The sequence below is a fragment of the Thalassophryne amazonica genome, chromosome 1, assembly GCF_902500255.1.
Source record: "Thalassophryne amazonica chromosome 1, fThaAma1.1, whole genome shotgun sequence".
Classification (NCBI taxonomy): Eukaryota; Metazoa; Chordata; class Actinopteri; order Batrachoidiformes; family Batrachoididae; genus Thalassophryne; species Thalassophryne amazonica.
The window spans coordinates 9,171,288-9,197,236 of record NC_047103.1 but is presented as its reverse complement, the minus strand read 5'-3'; the positions used below and the strand labels follow the sequence as shown (position 1 = coordinate 9,197,236).

At 42.1% G+C, this 25,949-nt stretch overlaps 1 protein-coding gene across 5 annotated transcripts in view; it reads left to right on the top strand.

Annotated features, from left to right (window-relative positions):
* Positions 1-25,949, top strand: part of mllt10 (MLLT10 histone lysine methyltransferase DOT1L cofactor) — a 162,898-nt gene that overhangs the window by 40,276 nt on the left and 96,673 nt on the right. For 4 of the 5 annotated variants that reach the window (XM_034161004.1, XM_034160803.1, XM_034160936.1 and 1 more), the window contains exon 2: positions 12,598-12,677. The exons of the other annotated variant lie outside the window; for it this stretch is intronic. Coding sequence is in view for 3 of the 4 variants with exons in the window: in XM_034160803.1 (XP_034016694.1) it covers positions 12,598-12,677 (80 nt within the window). In the remaining variant the exon portion in view is untranslated. The remainder of the gene's footprint in view (positions 1-12,597; positions 12,678-25,949) is intronic. 5 annotated transcript variants of the gene reach the window in all.

Here is a 25,949-nt window from a genome sequence, read left to right as displayed (position 1 = left end):
AGAGAAATTTTTGAGAGCCAGAGAACATTTGTATAATCACGCCATAGATGCAGATCTAACCCTGTTCGTGGATGGCTCATGCTTTCGGGATGCCGCGGGATTGCATGCGGGTATGGGGATTGTTAAACTAAACACGGATGGCGAGACCTTTGAATTACTGGAGTCCCAAGGAATTGATCAGCCTTGTTCAGCCCAACTGGCAGAAATCAAAGCCTTAACTATGGCTTGCCAGATAGCTAAAGATCAACGTGTTAATATCTACACAGACTCAGCCTACGCTTATGGCGTATGTCATGTACATGCCAACATTTGGAAACAAAGGGGATTCCTGAGAGCAGATGGCACCCCTGTCACTCATGGAGAAGCGATTTCCCAACTGTTACAAGCCAGAAGAAGCACAGAGGGAAGGCCACGCCTCCCTGCAGCCAGGCGAACACTGGCCAAGGCGCTCACAGAGACTGATTGAACAAAGACGACGCACAGCTTCAGAGAGTAGTGGATCCCTGCCAGATAGAGCAGCGACAGACTCAGATGCAGACTCAGAGACAACTGGAGACGCAGGCCAACAGACCGACAGATAGACAGGCCACAGGAGATATCAGACTCGGTCAGCAACTCAGTAGATTTACCGACAGAAGAACCGCAGGAAGTACAACCCAGACAAAGCACAGATACACCACACATCCCTAGTGACAGCTCATCTAGTGACGGCTCACTTAGTAGCACATCTAGTAGCACATCTCAACAGTCATCAGAGCAATGATTAAGGAATTATTCAAGGGATTGACAATACTACTGGTGGTCAGTATGGGAGAAAATAGACATCCAAAACATACAACGGACTGTGCCGTGGCCATGGCCGCAATAGCAGCTAAACAAGGCATTCTAAACACAGGAAAAACATATAATTTGGTATACATTAAATCAAAAGCCTACAAGAACATAGGAATACAGGGAAAGCTGGGGGATTACATATTAGGCGAAGCCATTAGCATCAAATGTGAAGAGGAGGGAACACTCAACATAGAGGTAATTTGTGATAAAAGAGGATGCAGGGAAACCAAGCAAGACGTAACTGTTACAGTACATGAAGCCACAAAATGGGTAAAAATCAAACCAAGGAAAAAGAGGACAATTAGAAGCCTAGAAACAAGCAGTCACTTAGGGAGATGGGATCCCAGTACAGACCTAGCCCGCACACAAGGGTTGAAGACCAATTTATTTTACCAATGGTTGAAATTTTCGGCTAGGCAGATCAGTGAAAAGCCTTGCATAGCCTGTCACCGGAAAGGTGTGATACCTCAGGCTAAACCCCTACCTGATATCAACAACTGTTATAGGGGCCCCCAACATAACTCAGACCAAGCAGAATGCTATACACAATGTGTTATGAAAATGGCAGTAGGTGATGAAAAATATGCTGCCGACAGTAAACTTTGTCCAGTGCCCCTAAGTACAGAAGGAACCGTTCCACCTATGATTAAAATAGAGAAAGGGATGATACACCCATTCTGTATAGCTAAAGGCTTAGTAGCACAATACATAAGCGATTGGCAGGTAGGGACGACCCAGCCAAAACACCACATACAGTGTATGCAAAAGCAGCAAGAATACAAACCGGCCAAAACAGCATGGAACATTACCGTCTGTCACACCCTGCCAGCAGCAGGCATACAGTGTGAACAAATAGTACCGGCCACAGGGGGGTCTGTAATTGGACTGAATCTCGCCCATGCTTCATGGGTATCTACTCCAAATTTAGCTAAGGGAACGGTACCCTTAGCTGACATCTTTTGGATATGCGGACAAAAAAGGAAACTCCTGTCATCGCTGTCCCCGAATTGGAAAGGCCTTTGTGCTCCTGTGATGCTCACAGGAGCAATAACAGTAATTGAAATGCCAAATTCAATACAACCCATGCCACAGAAACTTCGTAAGAAAAGAGGAATAATGACGTTTAAAACAGACTACAACATCACAGTAAGAAACGGGATACCAGAAGGGATACCCCGACAGTTAGAAGCCATAGACAGTAGCAGAGTTAAAGCAGATGAAGATGCGGATAAATGGGGATGGGCATTGGCTCTGTTTGGGGTTACTCCAAAATCCGTTCTAGGTTCCAGGAGGTGCAGTGGATTAATTACTTGTGGTATAATCAGCAAAGATACCTGAACTGGACATTGGCAGCAGTAGGAGCCTTAACCGAACAACTGCACGCCACCTCGCTAATGACAATGCAAAATAGATTAGCTATCGAGATGATGATGGCTGATGAACAAGGAGTTTGTATTATGATCAAAGCCACCGAATGTTGCACAGCTATTCCCATGCGTACAGGGGAAGACGGAAATTTGACAGAGCTCTTAATCACACTTGAGGAGATGCAACAGGAACTGTTAAGTAACTCCATAGGAGGGAGAAATGAAACTGACGATTCTGGATACATTGTAGGGAATGGAATGAATATTGGCCCACTGTTTTCACTGTTTGGGACTCTAAGGAGAGGGTGGATATCATGGAAAGACTGGTTATACCAGATAGGTGTAATTTTGGCACTAACAGGGGTGGCGGTCTTGCTGGTAATATGTTGTGGTATTCCCTTGATAAAATTTCTGGTCAATAAATTGATTTCATCCACAGTAGGACAGCTCCCACTGTTAGCCATCCGAGCCCTGGAAGAAAGCACAAACGAAACAGACAGAGAACCAGAATATATGGAAATGGATGAAATACCAATTATCCTCCCCGACAGCCCCCAGCTCCCTAATATTGTGGCGTACACCCCAGATAGGGAGGACTGGGATGGACCGTGCTTGGTGATATTGTAGACGAGGAAGAAGACATGCACGCACATTTACATTCACACACATGCACCCACAAAAATGAGGGATAGGATAGACAATATCTGAAAGAATGACATGGAGCTGTAATAATGAACGTATATGTATATTACTAGGACACAGGAGTATGGCTGAGAGACCAGACTCCCCTGATCAGGGACCTATGCCTGATCTGCCTCTATCAAGTCTGATTGGACTCTCAGAACTGTTTGGAGAAGAGGATATACAGGAGGGATGGTCGAGACATGATTGGTCGCCACAGCCGCCATCCATCCAGCAGCTAAACCAGTTGGCAACAGAAGGATCTTCATCGTTCCAGCACCTGGCGATGACGGCTTCACAGAATCTGCCTGCAGCAAGAGTCGGCCCGAGGACTCCACCATCACCTGAAGGACCCTTTGGACTCAGGAACACACCCCTTCCGCAGATGCCATGGAGACAGTCACATGTGCCAGTGGCAACGATACCCTCCAGGGGAGGCAGCCAAGGTCGGCCATATGCAGCAACCGCCCGAGTGCATCCTAGACCCAATTCACTGCTAGGACCTGTCCCCAGCTTTCCACCCCCAAGGCAGGAGAGATATTCTGATCAGCCCAGTACCTCTGGAGGAGGATCAGCAGGGGTAGACCTTAGCCGAACTCACCCACCAGGACAGAGGGGAGCTTTGTACAGGCTGCTAAATGCCCAGAGTGTCCCACCCACTTGCCTGTGCGACATCAACAATACTCCCCCCACACACGAAATGCCTTCCCCCTTGTACTTCCTGTCCCCTGGACTGCACAACCTTAATCTGGTCATGGTCACCCCACAGGACATGTCAATCTTGGTTCGAGAGCTTCGTCTTCCACAAGAGTCTGTTCCAAAAACCTTGGAGCAGCTCCTGCCCCTCACAAATCACATTCCCCATGAGCTATTTGAGGAAATCATGCCACAACTAAGTCAGACAGCTGCATACCTGTTCAGGATACACCGTGACAATGCCAACATCTCTTGTGCTCAGGAGGGCCTCCATACTCAACTGTGTGGTCTTCAGTCTAGTATTGACATGCTAGCCTGCATGATGGAGCATATGGAAAGGGAACAGCTAGGGCTGGCCACCACCACCCTGAATGTGGGCAAGAATTCTCTGGGGGCCCTGTACAACCTGGCCAAGCAGCACAAGGAGCTGGAAAGATCCATCAGAGAACTGCACGACTGTCTGAAAGCCAGAATTCCTGATCCTCCCCCCACTACCCCTGAAAGGCCAACCTCCCCATGTTCCCCAACTTCTCCCAAAACTTCAGATGCTGAGTAAATGCTGAGGAGCGCGGACTGACGTAATGGCACTGAACACGGACTATGATCTTGGTTCTTGAGTTTGAATTGCGGACTGGTTTCAGAAATCTGAGTGTAACTAAAAACAAAGAAGGATATATGTTAGTAACGAAGGTTGGGTAAATGTCTGTCCTTACCATCATCTGCGTAACACAGATAACGCTAAATGCATACACATAGATATCACATTGCAAAGTTATAAAAAGGGGACCCTTACACGGCGTGTTTGTAGATTTAGTAGTAAAGATGCACCATAGGGACCCCTTTTTTCTTAAATTATAGCATGCCTCAAGAGACATGCATCGCCTAAATTTGGCGTCTGGCCAAAACGGGCATTAGAAAACAAGCTGAAAAAGAAGAAAAACAAAGTGGAGAATGTTGAGAAATGGCCTATAATGAAAACCATTATATGATTGACTAAGGCAAATGACTTAAGGACGGACATGAAGGGAAACCATTTATTGGCATAGCTACGCTAACCTTAGAATAGTTTCTTGATTGGTTGACTAAATAGTGGTAACGTTGGGGTTATTTGATGCATTTAAATAATAAATGTGTGACGCTTTAACAAAATAATATGTAGAACCAAGTATAATGGGTTGGAGCCTCTGGTTGAGTGAGTCAATAGATGCCAGAAGATGATTGGTTGCACTGATGTCAATGTGAAGCCTTTACTTTGCCATGATTAAGAGGTTGATGTAACTTGTTTTATGTGGCCATTTTAAGTGCCTTGAATTACACCAAAACTCAATGTTTGAATGTCACCTTGTGTTGATATAATCCAGCTAATTGCTCACCTTGTGCCTTAGTATGTAGGTTCACCTGCACTGCAATATATTTACCGTGTGAAGTATCACTGATATTCATATCCACACCAGAGTTATCAGTAAGTCGAGTGCTGTGTTTTTCTTTTTTATTGCAATGCACAAATGAGGATGTCTTGTCAGTAAACAACCCAAGAGTATAGTTGATGTAATGGGACTCTTTCGAGTCCCAGAGGAGGGACTGTAGAAGAATTTTTAGGTCCATATTTGAACTGTGATGAACTATCAAGTGTCCTGATCCGAACTGTATGTCCTCTGGTTGAACTAGCAGGTGTTCAACCCAAAAAAAGGGCTCTATTAGTCATTTAGTCTGTCAGGGGCTTTCCAAGGCCTTTTAGGTGCCTTCCCGCAGGCCGCGTGCAGGGGCCTCAGGCCAGCTGCACGTGTGGCTGAGGCCACGTGCGGAGGGGGCCTCAGGCCAGCTGCACCTGTGGCTGAAGGTCTTTTAAAAAAATCAGTTGTAAATCCTTCATGTTTTAATGGGAGCGTTTGTCACATTGAAATAATGGCCTAACACCTGCTTAGGGTTCGCTAGAGGATGCTTCCAATAGAAAACCATGTCTTGGGAATGAAATAAATAAAAAAAGTTGAAGGAGGAGCGATGCCCGCGGGTCTCCAATAAATAGACGAGCGCGGTTGTCATATTCAGTCTCTCTAGAGGACTCAGTTTGTCTAAGCTTTGTGTCGAAGGCTTAAATAAACTTAAAAACTCTGTGCATTTTATCTTGCTTAAGGCTGAATTATTCTAAAGTGTTGTGTCATTTTCTAGCATATCACTTGCAATTAGTTTGTGTTATCTAAAAGACGACATCCTGAGAAGACTAAAGATGAGCCGCGACACACCAAACTCCTATAAAGAAGGAAAAAATACACAGATATGCAGGAAAACTTTGATATAAACTGAACAAAACAATGCAGGCTGATTTGGCTCCCCATATTTTTTGTAGAAATAAACCAGAATAAAATAAGAGGTAACTCGCTTTGAAATTAATAAAACATATAGCTGCATCTTATAATAACTTTGAAAAATAACAAAAATCAGCAGCTTGTATTTTTATTCTGACTCCAGTTCATTTAGTGTGATGAGGTCACTTTTCTTTCTCCTCATCAGTCACGTTTTGTGGTTGAAGACTGCATTAAGCTTAAGATTGAATAAATATATATGTTTGTAAAATAACAGCTGTTAAAGTTCAAAGTTCTCACCTGCATTTTGTGATCTGTGTCTCTGAACATCAGCTTCTCCACATCAGGGTTTTATTTTTAACTCGTGTATGCGTAATTTTTGCTCAGTTCATTTATATATTCTAATTTTTTAAGGATGTTTTAAGGATATTTGACTGTTTATTTCATCTCATGATCTCATAAATTCAGTATACGACACGCACATGGTGTGAACAGGATGGTGCCATCAGAACCGCGTGGGTAGAGAAAGTGGAAAGAAGTAAAGGCAGCTCCAAGGTTTGGTTTTGTTGTGTGTTTTTGTTTTTTTACATGTTCTCTCGGGTTAAAATCCTCTCTGCTCCATGCTCGCTGTCTCAAGTGCACTGATAGTTCCCTCGCTCGCAGTCTGCAGCCAGTTGCTCTTGCTTGCCTCTACTGGTGGTTGGCTCTCACTGCGGTATTGTATCACTTCCTGTTCCGGAGCACAGCGGTGTTTTTCTGTATCTGTTAGCTGTTTAATCTGCGCAGTTAGATTGATCTAGTTATCTAGATTACGATTTGTTTCCCAGTGTAATCTTTACGTGCCTTAACTAAAGCACTCCTTCTGCTGAATCACCTCTAAATTATTTACACATTATTCACTTTGCGTGTTTTTAGGAATCCGCTATCTTAGCGTAGCTACTAGCTCTTAGCCGATTTAGCATGGCGGCTTCTATTGTCTCTCCCGCACTTTTCTGCTCTGGGTGTGAAATGTTTAGTTATTCCTCGGCCTCCTTTAGCAGTAACGGTACTTGTAATAAGTGTAGCTTATTCGTAGCTTTGGAGGCCAGGCTGGGCGAATTGGAGACTCGGCTCCGCGCCGTGGAAAATTCTACAGCTAGCCAGGCCCCTGTAGTCGGTGCGGACCAAGGTAGCTTAGCCGCCGTTAGTTACCCCCTGGCAGATCCCGAGCAGCCGGGAAAGCAGGCTGACTGGGTGACTGTGAGGAGGAAGCGTAGCCCTAAACAGAAGCCCCGTGTACACCGCCAACCCGTTCACATCTCTAACCGTTTTTCCCCACTCGACGACACACCCGCCGAGGATCAAACTCTGGTTATTGGCGACTCTGTTTTGCGAAATGTGAAGTTAGCGACACCAGCAACCATAGTCAATTGTCTTCCGGGGGCCAGAGCAGGTGACATTGAAGGAAATTTGAAACTGCTGGCTAAGGCTAAGCGTAAATTTGGTAAGATTGTAATTCACGTCGGCAGTAATGACACCCGGTTACGCCAATCGGAGGTCACTAAAATTAACATTAAATCGGTGTGTAACTTTGCAAAAACAATGTCGGACTCTGTAGTTTTCTCTGGGCCCCTCCCCAATCGGACCGGGAGTGACATGTTTAGCCGCATGTTCTCCTTGAATTGCTGGCTGTCTGAGTGGTGTCCAAAAAATGAGGTGGGCTTCATAGATAATTGGCAAAGCTTCTGGGGAAAACCTGGTCTTGTTAGGAGAGACGGCATCCATCCCACTTTGGATGGAGCAGCTCTCATTTCTAGAAATCTGGCCAATTTTCTTAAATCCTCCAAACCGTGACTATCCATGGTTGGGACCAGGAAGCAGAGTTGTAGTCTTACACACCTCTCTGCAGCTTCTCTCCCGCTGCCATCCCCTCATTACCCCATCCCCGTAGAGACGGTGCCTGCTCCCAGACTACCAATAACCAGCAAAAATCTATTTAAGCATAAAAATTCAAAAATAAAAAATAATATAGCACCTTCAAGTGCACCACAGACTAAAACAGTTAAATGTGGCCTATTAAACATTAGGTCTCTCTCTTCTAAGTCCCTGTTGGTAAATGATATAATAATTGATCAACATATTGATTTATTCTGCCTTACAGAAACCTGGTTACAGCAGGATGAATATGTTAGTTTAAATGAGTCAACACCCCCAAGTCACACTAACTGTCAGAATGCTCGTAGCACGGGCCGGGGCGGAGGATTAGCAGCAATCTTTCATTCCAGCTTATTAATTAATCAAAAACCCAGACAGAGCTTTAATTCATTTGAAAGCTTGACTCTTAGTCTTGTCCATCCAAATTGGAAGTCCCAAAACCAGTTTTATTTGTTATTATCTATCGTCCACCTGGTTGTTACTGTGAGTTTCTCTGTGAATTTTCAGACCTTTTGTCTGACTTAGTGCTTAGCTCAGATAAGATAATTATAGTGGGCGATTTTAACATCCACACAGATGCTGAGAATGACAGCCTCAACACTGCATTTAATCTATTATTAGACTCTATTGGCTTTGCTCAAAAAGTAAATGAGTCCACCCACCACTTTAATCATATCTTAGATCTTGTTCTGACTTATGGTATGGAAATAGAAGACTTAACAGTATTCCCTGAAAACTCCCTTCTGTCTGATCATTTCTTAATAACATTTACATTTACTCTGATGGACTACCCAGCAGTGGGGAATAAGTTTCATTACACTAGAAGTCTTTCAGAAAGCACTGTAACTAGGTTTAAGGATATGATTCCTTCTTTATGTTCTCTAATGCCATATACCAACACAGTGCAGAGTAGCTACCTAAACTCTGTAAGTGAGATAGAGTATCTCGTCAGTAGTTTTACATCCTCATTGAAGACAACTTTGGATGCTGTAGCTCCTCTAAAAAAGAGAGCTTTAAATCAGAATGCCTGACTCCGTGGTATAACTCACAAACTCGTAGCTTAAAGCAGATAACCTGTAAGTTGGGGAGGAAATGGCGTCTCACTAATTTAGAAGATCTTCACTTAGCCTGGAAAAAGAGTCTGTTGCTTTATAAAAAAAAGCCCTCCGTAAAGCTAGGACATCTTTCTACTCATCACTAATTGAAGAAAATAAGAACAACCCCAGGTTTCTTTTCAGCACTGTAGCCAGGCTGACAAAGAGTCAGAGCTCTATTGAGCTGAGTATTCCATTAACTTTAACTAGTAATGACTTCATGACTTTCTTTGCTAAAAAAATTTTATCTATTAGAGAAAAAATTACTCATAACCATCCCAAAGACGTATCGTTATCTTTGGCTGCTTTCAGTGATGCCGGTATTTGGTTAGACTCTTTCTCTCCGATTGTTCTGTCTGAGTTATTTTCATTAGTTACTTCATCCAAACCATCAACATGTTTATTAGACCCCATTCCTACCAGGCTGCTCAAGGAAGCCCTACCATTATTTAATGCTTCGATCTTAAATATGATCAACAATTCATCATAGTACAGAAACAGCATTTGTGAAGGTTACAAATGATCTTCTTATGGCCTCGGATAGTGGACTCATCTCTGTGCTTGTTCTGTTAGACCTCAGTGCTGCTTTTGATACTGTTGACCATAAAATTTTATTACAGAGATTAGAGCATGCCATAGGTATTAAAGGCACTGCGCTGCGGTGGTTTGAATCATATTTGTCTAATAGATTACAATTTGTTCATGTAAATGGGGAATCTTCTTCACAGACTAAAGTTAATTATGGAGTTCCACAAGGTTCTGTGCTAGGACCAATTTTATTCACTTTATACATGCTTCCCTTAGGCAGTATTATTAGACGGTATTGCTTAAATTTTCATTGTTACGCAGATGATACCCAGCTTTATCTATCCATGAAGCCAGAGGACACACACCAATTAGCTAAACTGCAGGATTGTCTTACAGACATAAAGACATGGATGGCCTCTAATTTCCTGCTTTTAAACTCAGATAAAACTGAAGTTATTGTACTTGGCCCCACAAATCTTAGAAACATGGTGTCTAACCAGATCCTTACTCTGGATGGCATTACCCTGACCTCTAGTAATACTGTGAGAAATCTTGGAGTCATTTTTGATCAGGATATGTCATTCAAAGCGCATATTAAGCAAATATGTAGGACTGCTTTTTTGCATTTACGCAATATCTCTAAAATCAGAAAGGTCTTGTCTCAGAGTGATGCTGAAAAACTAATTCATGCATTTATTTCCTCTAGGCTGGACTATTGTAATTCATTATTATCAGGTTGTCCTAAAAGTTCCCTAAAAAGCCTTCAGTTAATTCAAAATGCTGCAGCTAGAGTACTGACGGGGACTAGAAGGAGAGAGCATATCTCACCCATATTGGCCTCTCTTCATTGTCTTCATGTTAATTCTAGAATAGAATTTAAAATTCTTCTTCTTACTTATAAGGTTTTGAATAATCAGGTCCCATCTTATCTTAGGGACCTCATAATACCATATCACCCCAATAGAGCGCTTCGCTCTCAGACTGCAGGCTTACTTGTAGTTCCTAGGGTTTGTAAGAGTAGAATGGGAGGCAGAGCCTTCAGCTTTCAGGCTCCTCTCCTGTGGAACCAGCTCCCAATTCAGATCAGGGAGACAGACACCCTCTCTACTTTTAAGATTAGGCTTAAAACTTTCCTTTTTGCTAAAGCTTATAGTTAGGGCTGGATCAGGTGACCCTGAACCATCCCTTAGTTATGCTGCTATAGACGTAGACTGCTGGGGGGTTCCCATGATGCACTGTTTCTTTCTCTTTTTGCTCTGTATGCACCACTCTGCATTTAATCATTAGTGATCGATCTCTGCTCCCCTCCACGGCATGTCTTTTTCCTGGTTGTCTCCCTCAGCCCCAACCAGTCCCAGCAGAAGACTGCCCCTCCCTGAGCCTGGTTCTGCTGGAGGTTTCTTCCTGTTAAAAGGGAGTTTTTCCTTCCCACTGTAGCCAAGTGCTTGCTCACAGGGGGTCGTTTTGACCGTTGGGGTTTTACATAATTATTGTATGGCCTTGCCTTACAATATAAAGCGCCTTGGGGCAACTGTTTGTGATTTGGCGCTATATAAAAAAATTGATTGATTGATTGAGTTGACTCCGCACGCGTGCACACACACAGACACACCCACACCGACAGCTCCGTCGGTAAACTGCGCATTTTAAATGGCTTTGAACAAGACGGCCACTGTTTTGATCGTCCAAATGATGGCAGTCCGGCTCGCTGCCTAAAACTATGAATTGAGAGAAAAGCAAAGACTTAAATAAACGACTCGTCAACTAATAAATTAGTTGTTGATGGTCCCAATAGTCGACTATTTGTGGCAGCTCTAGAGTAAATTACAAAAAACATCTGTCAACAATCACGTAACTTGCATACAACTTATGTCCAGCATGTGCGGGGCGTGTGAGTCACCTGCTGGCACTCGTTGAAAAGCATGGCCAAAGATTTTTGAGGAGCTCAGCTTATTAGGACGTACATCATCAAGTGTCAGCGTGTTTCAACGTGCGTCAGCTTACTCTTAACTCATAAAAAACTTACCTTTTAACTTATTGGACTTATGCCAGCATTCTTTAATACGGTTGGCATGCACTGGCTAAATCATCAAGGTGTGACAGAGGTTTCTTCCTCAATATCATCAGAGGGAGTTTTTCCTTACCACTGTCACCGGTGTGCTTGCTCGAGGGGTTGGTAGGTTAGACCTTACTTGTGTGAAGCACCTTGAGGCAGCTCTGTTGTGATTTGGCACTAAATAAATGAAAATAAATTGAATGAGTAACCATGATGTCCAAAATTTCCTACTCTACATGTACTAAGCAAATGTGCGGTTAGCCGTCGCACTCTATGCACCTTCTGAGGTGTAATTCATTTTGTAAACAGAAGACAGCCTGGCAGACATATAGTGAGCAGTTTAACATCTTGAGAGAAGTGTCAAAGTGTTGGAGATTTATGGACCACCACTACTGTTCAGAACATTCATTATAAAATCAGAGTAACGTTGGGATGGAGCAGTTTGTGAGTTGGGCCTTGACTTGAAGTAACAGGCTTTGTATCCAGGCAACCAGTTGACGCACAACTAATCTTGATCACACGAGTTGAACTAAATCTCTGGAGAGAATTGGGATTCTGATCAACCCCAAAACATCACTGCCTGGTCTTTTGGTCAGATCGTCCACCCTGATCTGCAGTACGTGTGGAATGATGTATCTGTATAATGTCTTGTTTCTTTATTTGAACTCCATAACCTTAGTGTTTTGTTCCCTGGAATCTGGATTATAGTTGTGTATTTTATTGGATTATGGTCTCTGTTCAGGGATAATCTGAAAATATGTAGCGGTAGGCTGGTTGGGGCAGTACTGTGCTGTTTAGATTAAGTCTGCTTGTAACATCTTGTTATTCTTCACTCCATTGAGTGTTGATTGAATATATTTTCACATGAGAGAGGACTGCAGGAAATGTAATAATCTATAGGCTCTTGGGTTATGTCATTGTAGCCAAGCAACAATTAAGCTTTTTTTTTGAACGAGTACAAGGAGACGTATTTAAGGGGAATTTAAAGAAAAATGTGTCAAAAATAAAAAGTCCTACAGAAACATGTTGAATTTTACTGTTTCTTGAGATGTAACATACCTGCTGATGTTTCCATCAATATGTATGTTTACATTCATTGAAAGCATCCTACTTTTTCTCTGCAGCCTGCTACGGCATCGTGCAGGTGCCCACTGGTCCGTGGTTCTGCAGAAAATGTGAATCTCAGGAGCGAGCAGCCCGTGTGGTGAGTCATATACTCTATCCATCCATCATTTATGAGAGAATTCCCGAGAACAGAACTGAGGCAGATTGTCTGCCAAAGATGGTGGAACACCAGAAGCTAATGCCAGGCGAGATAATCCATCGTTAGTGTGTTGAAACGTCTTTAAATGCAAAGTCTGATTAAGGTTGTGGTATGCGAGGTCTGTTAGAAAAGTATCAGACCTTTTTCTTTTTTTCAAAAACCTGATGGATTTGAATCACGTGTGCTTGCATGAGCAAACCTTGAACCTTCGTGCACATGCCTGAACTTTTTCACACCTGTCGATTGCATCGTTTCCTGGTAAGCAGCCTTTGTATGAGGTGTGTGTCGTGCGCTCTGCATTTTTTCATTCCAAGGAAAAAGATGGAACGACTGGAGCAGCGCCGCATCAAATTTTGCCAGAAACTGGGCGACAGCCAGGTGGAAACCTTTCGGATTATTAAAACGGCTTTTGGTGACGTTCCTATGGGCATCACACAGATTAAGGAGCAGTACAACCGGTTTAAAGACGTCCGCACAATGGTGGAGAGCGAGCCACGCTCCGGGCGGCCATCAACATGCTGAAATGACCAGATCATTTCCAAAGTGAACACTGTGGTGATGCGGGACCGTCGTGTGACTATCCGAGAAATTGTGGAAGAGGTGGACATCAGCACTTTTGTGGAACATTCCACTGTGACAGAAGATTTGGCCATGAAAAGAGCGGCGGTGAAAATCATGCCGATGGCTTCGGCACGAAGCTGACGGCGGAGCAAAAGCGCCTTTGTGTTGAAGTCTCACAGGACATGCTGTGACATGCCCACCTCTTCCACAATTTCTCTGATAGTCACACGACTGAAAAGTCACCAAAAGCCGTCTGAATAATCCGAATGGTTTCCACCTGGCTGTCGCCCAGTTTCTGGCAAAATTTGATGTGGCGCTGTTCCAGTCGTTCCGTCTTTTTCCTTGGAATGAAAAAACGCCGAGCGCACGACACACGTCCCACACAAAGGCTACTTACCAGAAAATGATGCAATCGACAGGCGTGAAAAAGTTCGTGCATGAAGGTTGAAGGTTTGCTCTTGCAAGCACACGTGATTCAAATCCATCAGGTTTTTGAAAAAAAAAAAAAAAAAGGTCGGATACTTTTCTAACAGACCTCGTATATCGTTGAACATGTGGAATTGTAAGGTACTGTGGTTAGATGATGTCTTGTGTTGCCTTTGAAGTGTTTGCATTTCTAAAAATGTTAATTGAAGGCATTGATTGTGATAAATATCCTCTGTTCTGACAGTCATTTATCAGCTGTTATAGTTTTTGCTTTGTGATGTACACAATGTGCAAGGAAGAAGAAACGTTTATTTAAGGTTAATTTTGTGCACTTTGTAATATTTCCATGATAGCACCATGGGCAAAGAATGTCAGTGATAATCACAAGATCGTTCTTTGACATTTTCAACAGCTGCGAAATATTTTTTCATCTCTCACGAGTTTAACTCTTAATTTAAATAAACTGTTGTTACATTGTTTGGCACATGTGTGCTGAGTACTCTGCAAATGGCTCATGTGAAACGCCTTGGGGAGCAAACTGTTTTAATGTGGACATGCATAACTACAGGGACGTGACTGAATCTATGGATAACATGCAGCAAATGTCCATAACTTGCCTGAAGAAGGGTGAACAAGGTCCCTTAAACGTGTCCCAGACGTCACAATCGAAACAATACGACAATATTTAGGAGAGAACATTGGCACTGGCAGCTGTAATCCTGTACTCACCGTCTGCACACTTTTTTTTCTCATGGCTTTATTCACGAAAATCATTCAGTATTACATTAAAATTAGCTGGTGTGAAAACTACATTTAATGTCTTGATTGAAAGGTGTGTCACACAAATGATAGCTATGTTTTGGGGGGAAAGCCTTAAAAACAGTGGCGTTTTCCTTCACAGAGCGTTCACAAGCAGATTGTAGAGTGCTACAAAAAATGCAATGTTCCATTTATTTATCAAAAACATTCAAGCATACTGCTCCAGTCATCATGAAAAGAAAACAACTCAATATTTTCCAGGCATTTAGAAACAATAAAAGGCACACTGCAAGCAGCGGAAGTTGACCTCACCGCTCGGACTTTGTCCCTGCACTTGGAGGTCTCGGCGTCGCTCGGCTTGCCCTTATCTCTCTCCCCAGGGGCTCTTTCAGCAGACTCCTCCTGAATTTACCGTAAACCAAAGTATATGTATCAGAGAGGCTGTTTGGTCTTCGATCTGGAGGGCATCAGGTCCTCCGTAGCCTGCACTTTGGAGATACGTTTTGGGCGAATATGCATTCAGAATATAACAGTCTATTCAGCCCCATTTGTATATGGGCACTTTCACATTAAAGGGTATGAGGATTGCAGCTATCGAATATTTTTCAGGGCTGCTGTGAAAACTCCGGATCCATGAAATTCCGCGGATTTCATCAGAGGTGGGGGGTGTTAGTTTTTTACTCTGTAATCTTGATCGTTGCTGAGTTTTTAAAATGTCTATCGCAAATTGTTTTTTTTTTTTTTTCGACATCGTGCAAGTTTTATAAGACCGTGGCGGACACTGATCTGTGTGTTACAGATCAGTGTCCTCAGATCTGCGGCGTTTCGAGGAGAAAAAATCCCTCTCTCAAAGCCTGGCTGTTGTGACAGTTGTCGTAAAGCGGGACTGGTTGGTTGCTGCGGTGACGCTGTGTGGTTCCTGTGTGAAGCTTAAGCTAAACGTAGCATGTGGACATCGCAAACTGTCTCTGTCATGGACCGACGTTGGACAGAGAGAAGATGGCAAGAAAGACTGTTGAAAAAGTCTGACAAGGACAAGAATCTGTGGAATTGTCGCTGGCTTCATCAACACTCCTGAAAGATAAAAGAAACGGGAAAATGAACTGTGGCATCACAGGAAACACTAAGAATTTTTCTCTCTGGAAAATAAACATTGTGCTGTTCAAACAGGATTTTAGAAAAGATTATGACTTTTTTTCATTAATCTAGACTTTCTTTCATGGGGAAAAGACATTGTAGCTTTGAATGAATTTACATGAATTTACACAAGAATGTGTGGCTTTTTTACTATAAGGTACGTTATTGATATTTTACCACGATTTTCAAAATATTCTTCAAGCTTTAGCTGTGGTTTTTGAAATACTTTAACAGTCTTTTCAGTCTTCATGAATTTCATGTAGTTTAATTGTTCTGAGTTAATCAATCAATCAATCAATTTTTTTATATAGCGCCAAATCACAACAAACAGTTGCCCCAAGGCGCTTTATATTGTAAGGCAAGGCCATACAATAATTATGTAATGCATAATTTGGTTTACAATTAAAAGGAAAATCATTCCAGGTCCTACTTTCATGTCATATTCTGTTATTTCAACATGATTATTGACGGTTCAAATGAAAGGTTGAATACAGGGTCAATTAAATATGCACTAATTTTGAGATTTTTTATTTTTTTTGTTCCAGGAGATGCTGAAAATGTATCATTAGATACAAAATTAATTTGGTTTCTGGGATCCCACCGGTCCCGAGACCCCGTCTTTTGGAGGCTTATGTTCCCCAGACCCCCTGCAAATTTTCCTCGGATTTCACAATTTTCATTTCACAGCCCTGATTTTTGAAATCAAATATTCGATTATTTATTTTATTGATAATTGGATAAAAAGTACTTTTGCGTTTTTAAACAACAATATCAACAGTGGGGCTCTCCTTAAGCACAATTGGACAGTGTTGCTGTGCCATCATGCAGATTTTCAAATTTAGTGTGTTCCCTTTTCCAGGGTAATTGTTTACTACAGCCTTAAATGAAGCCTCTAAACAAAGAATTTGCCTCAAACATTTTTTTTGGAATTAAAATTTCCAAGTTACTCGATTAATCGTTTCAGCTCTAAAGGGTACGGTACCCAAGATGTGTCACAGCAGGAGGTCAAAAATATAGTATCTTTTTTAGAAAATGTTATCATACAAACAAATCCCTAACAAAAGACAAAAATGTATTTGCCATTGGATGTTGATGCATTCATATGTCCAAAAAGCCCTTCTGAATCTGTCCCCACACTTTATCTTGGAGGGGACAAAATGTTTAATGAAGAGAAATTGCATTTTGTAACATTGTATCTTATTTTAACCATTTTAAATATAGGTAACTGTACAACAAATACATTTTGTGTGATTTTTATCTTTCTTATGGTTTTTGGAGCCTTGTGTTGGAGGTGACTTTTACATTTCCAAGTTTCTAGGGATGAAAAAAAAAGTATATTAGTTGAAAAAGTATCTCCACCAGCATTAAATAAATGGATGAAATAGTACTGGTAGATTGTGAAGAACATTTTAAAAAAACATACAGAATATAGTCCTGCCTTTTGTAATTTAATAATACAAGTTGAAATATTCACTTTTTTTTAACACACAAATTTACCAACAAAACAGGCGTATTTCCAGCCATAGCTTTCTAACAAATCATGGTGCCAGGGTTGAGAATTCTTGCTGATCTGCAAATTTCTGACTTTTTCTGGATTTCTGCGCCATTTCTGAGATCAGCGTAAATCCGCTGAGGAAAAACTCGGGTGGGATGAGGGGAGGTGCAGCGGGGCCAGCTGTGCTTGTTAAACCATTCCTTATATGCACGGGAACTGCATTGCTGAAACTGCAAGCTAAAATGTGCAACGTCATTGATTACAACAGTGAACTTTCAGCCAGTCAGAATCTCTGTAATATCTAATATATTTCTAATATATATAAATATATCTAAGTCACTGAAAGTACCCAGACGTGGACGTTTTGAGTGTCTGCAAGTTTAGGCTATCGAGCTGCGTCTGTAACATGGCCAAAATTACTGAGCGAGAGAACAAAGACCGCGTTAAAGACATCGATAGCTGTGTTTATAAAAAAAAAAAAAAAAGTTTAAGTGGACATGTTTGGAGCGGGAGGTGGACGTGAACGGGACAAAAGCAAGTCTCTGTGAATTTGTTCTCAAGGTTGAGCTCCTCGGTAAAGCGCTCTGCACGATGTGTTCAGATTTCATCAACACAACCTTGGAAGAACACTGCAAGATGAAGAAACATGTCACCAAATTAATATTAAACGGACTAATCTGCCCCGGTCCAGAGCGTGGAAGAGGCACAGTGAGCCCCAAAGCTCACAGCACTTTCAGTGCTCAGGTGTGTGTCCAGTAATTCTATTCATGCAATTAAAATGTGCTTACAATCACTGACATTTTTAAGTGTGGTGCAGTTATTTATACTGTACACCAGAGGTGGGATGAAGTCACTGTCAAGTCATCAATCTGCAAGTCCCAAGTCAAGTCTCAAGTCAGCTTGCAAACAATTGGTGGTCGTTATGACTTGAGACTTGACTTGGGACTTGCTGATTAGGGTTGAGCCGGATACTTGTTTCAGACGATGGGTACGATCATGATACGAGTACAACTCCTCAATATCTGTGCTTGTGCTGAAGGAAATTCTCATTGACTAACTGACTGTCTTCATGCTCTGTGATAGGTCAGTCACACACAGTGCCCGCCCCTCCCTACACAGACACATCTGGCTGCAGCTTCTTGCACATGCATAGACAGGATCTCTCTCGCTCTGCTTGGCTTGATTCCACCTCTCAGTGCTCCTTAAGTTTTCTTCAGCTCACCTCTTTTTTGGTTTGTATGATATTTAAAGTTATTTGGTGAACTTGTTCCGTATCGTATGCGGTGCTTTTGACAAGACAGAGCTGAAAACGGCTTGTCACATCGGTCACTGCCTCCACTCCAGTTGGGCTTTTATTTATTTATTTATTTTTAAAGCCATTTGCTTGCTCTTCATTTGGTTGGGTGATATAAAGTCAGTTGGAAAACTTTGCTCCTACTGAACATGGTGTTTTTGAGAAGAATACAGTGAACAAGACTGGCGTATTATTTGCCTGTTTGCCTTCAATGGATGTTTGCATGAATCACCAGGTTCACACAGATCATTAAAAAATAAACAGTCTTACAGGCCACTTACACACATGCACAAATATAGCTGAACACACAGAGTAGCCCATATTAATATTTTTATTGAATATGGCTGCATGCAGTATCTGACACTTTCTCACTGCAGTTCATAAAAATAAATTGAACAACTTCTCTCTTTCCCTCTCACACAGTCACTCAGTCACGTACACATGCGCACACAGACACACACACACCTTAATCAGTATTATTTACAGTGGGGCAAAAAAGTATTTAGTCAGTCCCTGATTGTGCAAGTTCTCCTACTTAGAAAGATGCAAGAGGTCTGTAATTTTCAATATACGTACACTTCAACTATGAGAGACAAAATGAGAAAAAAATCCAGGAAATCAAATTGTAGGATTTTTAAAGAATTTATTTGTAAATTATGGTGGAAAATAAGTATTTGGTCGCCCACAAACAAGCACGATTTTTGGCTCTCACAGACCTGTAACTTCTTTAAGAAGCTCTTCTGTCCTCCATCTGTTACTTGTATTAAAGGCACCTGTTTGAACTTATCTGTATAAAAGACACCTGCCCACAGCCTCAAACAGTCAGACTCCAAACTCAACCATGGCCAAGACCAAAGAGTTGTTGAAGGACACCAGGAAGAACATTGTAGACCTGCACCAGCCTGGGAAGAGTGAATCTACAATAAGCAAGTAGGTTGGTGTGAATAAATCAACTGTGGGAGCAATTGTAAGAAAATGGAAGACATACCAGACCATTGATAATCTCCCTCAATCTGGGGCTCCACGCAAGATCTCATCCCGTGGGGTCAAAATGATCATGAGAACGGTGAACAAAAATCCCAGAACTGCACGGAGGGACCTGATGAGTGACCTGCAGAGAGCTGGGACCAAAGTAACAAAGGCTGCACACTACGCAGAGAGGGACTCAAATCCTGCAGTGCCAGGTGTGTCCCCCTGCTTAAGCCAGTACATGTCCAGGGCCATCTGAAGTTTGCCAGAGAGCATATGGATGATCCAGAAGTGGATTGGGAAAATATCATGTGGTCAGATGAAACCAAAATAGAACATTTTGGTAAAAACTCAACTCGTTGTGTTTGGAGGAAGACGAATGCTGAGTTGCATTCCAAGAACACCATGCCTACTGTGAAGCATGGGAGTGGAAACATCATGTTTTGGGGCTGTTTTTCTGCAAAGGGACAGGATGACTGATCTGGTTTAAGGGAAGAATGAATGGGGCCATGTATCATGAGATTTTAAGACAAAACCTCCTTCCATCAGTGAAAGCATCGACGATGCAATGTGGCTGGGTCTTCCAACGTGACATTGATCCCAAACACACCGCTCAGGCAACAAAGGAGTGGCTCTGTAAAAAGCATTTCAAGGTCCTGGAGTGGCCAAGCCAGTCTCCAGAACGCAACCCCATAGAAAATTTGTTGAGGGAGTCGAAAGTCCATGTTGCCCAGTGACAGCCCCAAAACATCACTGCTCTAAAGGGGATCTGCATGGAGGAATGGGCCAAAATACCAGCTACAGTGTGTGCAAACCTGGTGAAGACTTATAGGAAACGTTTGACCTCTCTTATTGCTAACAAAGGTTATGATACAAAGTATTGAGTTGAACTTTTGTTATTGTCCAAATACTTATTTTCCACCATAATTTACAAATAAATTCTTTAAAAATCCTACAATGTTATTTCCTGGATTTTTTTTTTTTCCCTCATTTTGTCTCTCATAGTTGAAGTGTACCTATGATGAAAATTACAGACATCTCTCATCTTTCTAAGTAGGAGAACTTGCACAATCAGGGACTGACTAAATACTTTTTGGCCCCACTATAACTTTATGTGGAAAAAAATGCGAGGAACATTAGGTAGTAAAAATAAATAATTGAAAAACAAAATCACATTTTTATCATAAAATTTAAAAAAAAAAAAGAAAGTTGTTGAGTATGACAACTCTTGTTCATGCATACTTAGTAGTTCATAATTTCCTACTACATTGAATGTCAATTGAGGCTGTTCTGTTACTCATTCATACATTTAAGAATATTCATGTTCTGAGTTTATAAAAAAAAATTGTTCTGTAAAACAGTTCCTTTACTATTGTGATTAAAAGCATTGACTGTCAATTCCGAGGCTGTTCTCTAAATATTCATTCATACACTTAAGAATATTCATGTTCTGAATTTATAAAAAAAAACGTGTTCTGTAAAACAGTTCCTTTACTATTGTGATTAAAATAATTGATTTGAATCTCAATTTTGAGGCTGTTCTGTAAATAGTTTTCAAATAAACAATAAATATAGCAACTTTTAATCAATCCATATCAATTTCAGATTTAAAATAATGTACTGATTTCAGCCCTAGCCATTTTGGGTTAAACCACGCCCACTTCCGGTTTAGACCACGCTCACTACAAGTACAGATATGGATACAGATAATTTAGATGGTTGAACAGATAGACACAGATAGTGGTGTACTCGCTCATCCCTATGGCTGATTCATTACTTGAAAGTGACTTGGGGGAGGGGGAGTGGTTAAGGTGTTGGGCTTGAGACCAGAAGATCCTGGGTTCAAATCCCCGCCTGACTGGAAAATCACTAAGGGCCCTTGGGCAAGGTCTTTAATCCCCTATTGCTCCCGGTGTGTAGTGAGCGCCTTGTATGGCAGCACCCTGACATCGGGGTGAATGTGAGGCATTATTGTAAAGCGCTTTGAGCGTCTCATGCAGATGGAAAAGCGCTATATAAATGCAGTCCATTTACCATTTATTTGATGGTGACTTCATCCCACCTCTGCTGCACACGTACTGAAGTGCAATTCAGGGCTGCAAAACCAGCGTTTGTATATGGATTTTTGTCAAAATTTATTTCCATGTTCCGTTTATTTTGTCATATAAAACTGCTAACTTAAAAAAAATATATGAATGAATGAAAGTTTATTAACGTGTCATGCGACCACGTCGCCCAGCCCACATGGGCTTATAAGACACCATAACAAGAGTATTACATACACTACATAGAATAATTTAATCTCATTACAAAACATAAAGATATTTAATCACACTGTCATCTAAAAAGGAACATTACAAATTTCCACAATATGGAATCACTTTCTCTTACACATAAATGGAATATTTACGTCTTTTCCACACCTGCTGTAAAAAATGACGCAATTTCAAACACACCCTCTGTAAATAACATTTAAGTTTAATTTCATCTCTTTCCCAGATGATATCCGGTCTCTTATTGGACATTTTAACAAAAACAGCGTGACACAGGTTATCATAGAATGGGCAGTAAAATATAAAGTGAGCCTCATTCTCTATTTCATGTAAGTCACACAACAAGCAAATTCAGTGTTCTTCTGGAACAGCACAGTATCGGCCCGTTTCACTTGACAAAGGTAGAATCCCAGCTCTAACCTGGGCACACAGAGACCTCTGGGACCGTGTAAGACATAGAGTTACTTATTTTTCAGGCGAGAATGTATCTTTGATCAACACATACGTTCTCAGCTTTGGTTTTATCCATAAATCAGAGGACCAGTTTTGCTCATATTTAGAGAACAGTACATCTTTGATGAACCTTATATCACATTTGAGCATATTCAAGAAAACATGTTCCTGTCACAAAATTTTAAATAAATCTTTCCTCCAGGGACCTCGATTACTTATGTCCCATCTAGCAACCTTCTTTGTGATCCTGCCATCAGGCATACTCACTAGCTTGTTTCAGAGTGCCACCATAGCTTCCTTCCACCTAACCTCACACGGTATCCAGCCCATGTCACCGTTGAGTGCAGAGGTGGGTGCAAAGCGGTGAACACCAAGAAAGCAGCGGATGGCCCTATTTTGAATAACAAGGCTTTTATCATAGTTTTTAAAAACCCATACTCCTGCAGCGTAGTCCAATATAGGACAAACACATGCATCAAAAGTGCAGAGTATGTTTGGTACCCTAGGTCCTTTAAACATTTAACTTTGCCAAGTGTTCCTCCTAAAGCCCTCCCTGCTGCATCAGCAAGTATAGTAGTACAAGGAGGAAAAGTTAAATGTTGATCTAAATAGAGACCCAAGTATTTGTAGGAGCTTGCATATTCCAGCTTCACTTTTCCAAACATAAATTCATAAGTACTTTGTTTAGTACCACTTTTCCTAAAGTGAATGATTTGTGTTTTTGTTTAGTCTCCATCGAGAACACAATTTTGTTACTAAATTCAACATTTCCTGGAGATGGTCTTAAGTATCAGCTATTAGAACAATATCATCAGCATAGAGTAGTATGCCAAGTGTTGTATCATCTATCCTAACTCCAAGCCCAGATTCTTTCACTAGTTTTGCAAGATCATTAACATATAATACAAATAAAGTTGGGGACAAAACATTGCCCTCTTTAACTCCAAAAGGAGTAGGGAATCATTGTGTGTTGTGTTCATTAAGTTGGACATGTGCCACAGGCGATTTATATAATGTCATAAGTGCTTCGTAGAACTTACTGTCCACCCCAGCTTCAATAAGTCTGTATGCAAGGAGATCTCTGTCTATCCAATCGAATGCCTTTTGGAAGTCAATATAACATGCAAAAGTTGGTTTTCCCTCTTGAATTCTTGCTCTGATAACATTTGGAATTGTATATACACTCAACAAAAATATAAACGCAACACTTTTGGTTTTGCTCCCATTTTGTATGAGATGAACTCAAAGATCTAAAACTTTTTCCACATACACAATATCACCATTTCCCTCAAATATTGTTCACAAACCAGTCTAAATCTGTGATAGTGAGTACTTCTCCTTTGCTGAGATAATCCATCCCACCTCACAGGTGTGCCATATCAAGATGCTGATTAGACACCATGATTAGTGCACAGGTGTGCCTTAGACTGCCCACAATAAAAGGCCACTCTGAAAGGTGCAGTTTTGTTTTATTGGGGGGGGGGGGGGATACCAGTCAGTATCTGGTGTGACCACCATTTGCCTCATGCAGTGCAACACATCTCCTTCACATAGAGTTGATCAGGTTGTCAGTTGTGGCCTGTGGAATGTTGGTCCACTCAACTTCAATGGCTGTGCGAAGTTGCTGGATATTGGCAGGAACTGGTACACGCTGTCATATACGCCGGTCCAGAGCATCCCAAACATGCTCAATGGGTGACATGTCCGGTGAGTATGCCGGCCATGCAAGAACTGGGACATTTTCAGCTTCCAAGAATTGTGTACAGATCCTTGTAACATGGGGCCGTGCATTATCCTGCTGCAACATGAGGTGGTGATCTTGGATGTATGGCACAACAATGGGCCTCAGGATCTCGTCACGGTATCTCTGTGCATTCAAAATGTCATCAATAAAATGCACCTGTGTTCTTCGTCCATAACAGACACCTGCCCATACCATAACCCCACCGCCACCATGGGCCACTCGATCCATCAGAAAACCGCTCACCCACACGACGCCACACACGCTGTCTGCCATCTGCCCTGAACAGTGTGAACCGGGATTCATCCGTGAAGAGAACACCTCTCCAACGTGCCAAACGCCAGCGAATGTGAGCATTTGCCCACTCAAGTCGGTTACGACGACGAACTGGAGTCAGGTCGAGACCCTGATGAGGACGAGGAGCATGCAGATGAGTTTCCCTGAGACGGTTTCTGACAGTTTGTGCAGAAATTCTTTGGTTATGCAAACCGATTGTTTCAGCAGCTGTCCGAGTGGCTGGTCTCAGACGATCTTGGAGGTGAACATGCTGGATGTGGAGGTCCTGAGCTGGTGTGGTTACACGTGGTCTGCGGTTGTGAGGCTGGTTGGATGTACTGCCAAATTCTCTGAAACGCCTTTGGAGACGGCTTATGGTAGAGAAATGAACATTCAATACACGAGCAACAGCTCTGGTTGACATTCCTGCTGTCAGCATGCCAACTGCACGCTCCCTCAAATCTTGCGACATCTGTGGCATTGTGCTGTGTGATAAAACTGCACCTTTGAGTGGCCTTTTATTGTGGACAGTCTAAGGCACACCTGTGCACTAATCATGGTGTCTAATCAGCATCTTGGTATGGCACACCTGTGAGGTGGGATGGATTATCTCAGCAAAGGAGAAGTGCTCACTATCGCAGATTTAGACTGGTTTGTGAACAATATTTGAGGGAAATGGTGATATTGTGTATGTGGAAAAAGTTTTAGATCTTTGAGTTCATCTCATACAAAATGGGAGTAAAACCAAAAGTGTTGCGTTTAGATTTTTGTTGAGTGTATGTGATCAATACAGGCTCTCGCTTTGCAGAAACCATTCTGCTCGTCCTCTATCAAGTTTGATGACTCGAGGTAGTGATTTAATCTGTTGTTGAGAACACTTGTATAAAGTTTATATACTGTGCTCATCAGACTTATTCCCCTATAGTTCATAGGATCTTTAGGGTCTTTCTTTGCAGACTTTGGTATGGGTTTAATTATCACCTTGTACCAAACAGATGGTATAAGACCACTTTTGAAACATTTTTGCACTAGATTTTACAGAGATTGCAGCAAATTTGGTGTTTTTAAGATTTCATTAGGGATATCATCCACCCCACACGCTTTTCCCTTCTTAGCAGAGTGTTGGGAAGGTGTCGTAACACGGACCCACAACAGGGGGCGCAAATGAACGGACAATGGATAAGAAAAGGAGTAACAATTTAATGTTGCGAAAGAACACAACGGAATATAAACAAGAATAATGATGCCAATCATACACAGGAGGACAGCGGGCAGGCTTGAAGATAGGAGACCTCGGATGAACGAAGAGCCGGGGCCCACACCGCTTCTACCACCAACGGCCTGAAGAACACCGAAGCCGCCAAGCCCTGAGTCCCCAGGTGGTCTCTGTCCTCCGTTGTCGGCCCTGGTACTGCTGGCAGACAGAAACAGAAGGTGGTGAGTGTGAGTCCTCACGCCCAGCAACCTTTATAAGTAATTCCTCCGGGAGGGATAACCTCCACCTCCAGGAACGTCTTTACTCGTGCAGCTCCCGTTTGTCCCTCTCCTGGGTCTTCACGGGCATGCGACTGCACACAGAACAATATTAGATTAACAGTAATCACAGCAGAGAAGGTTACCTCTAGTCGTAGAAGATTTCTCGGCGAGGAGGTGGAGTTGCCGTCCGGCCTTTATGGTGATGGTGATGAGATGAATGAGTGACAGCTGGTGCTGAGGATGAGTGACAGCTGTCACTCCCAGTGGCTCTGGCGCCCTCTTGTGCTTGAAGCCCGCACTCCAAGCAGGGCGCCATCTGGTGGTGGTGGGCCAGCAGTACCTCCTCTTCAGC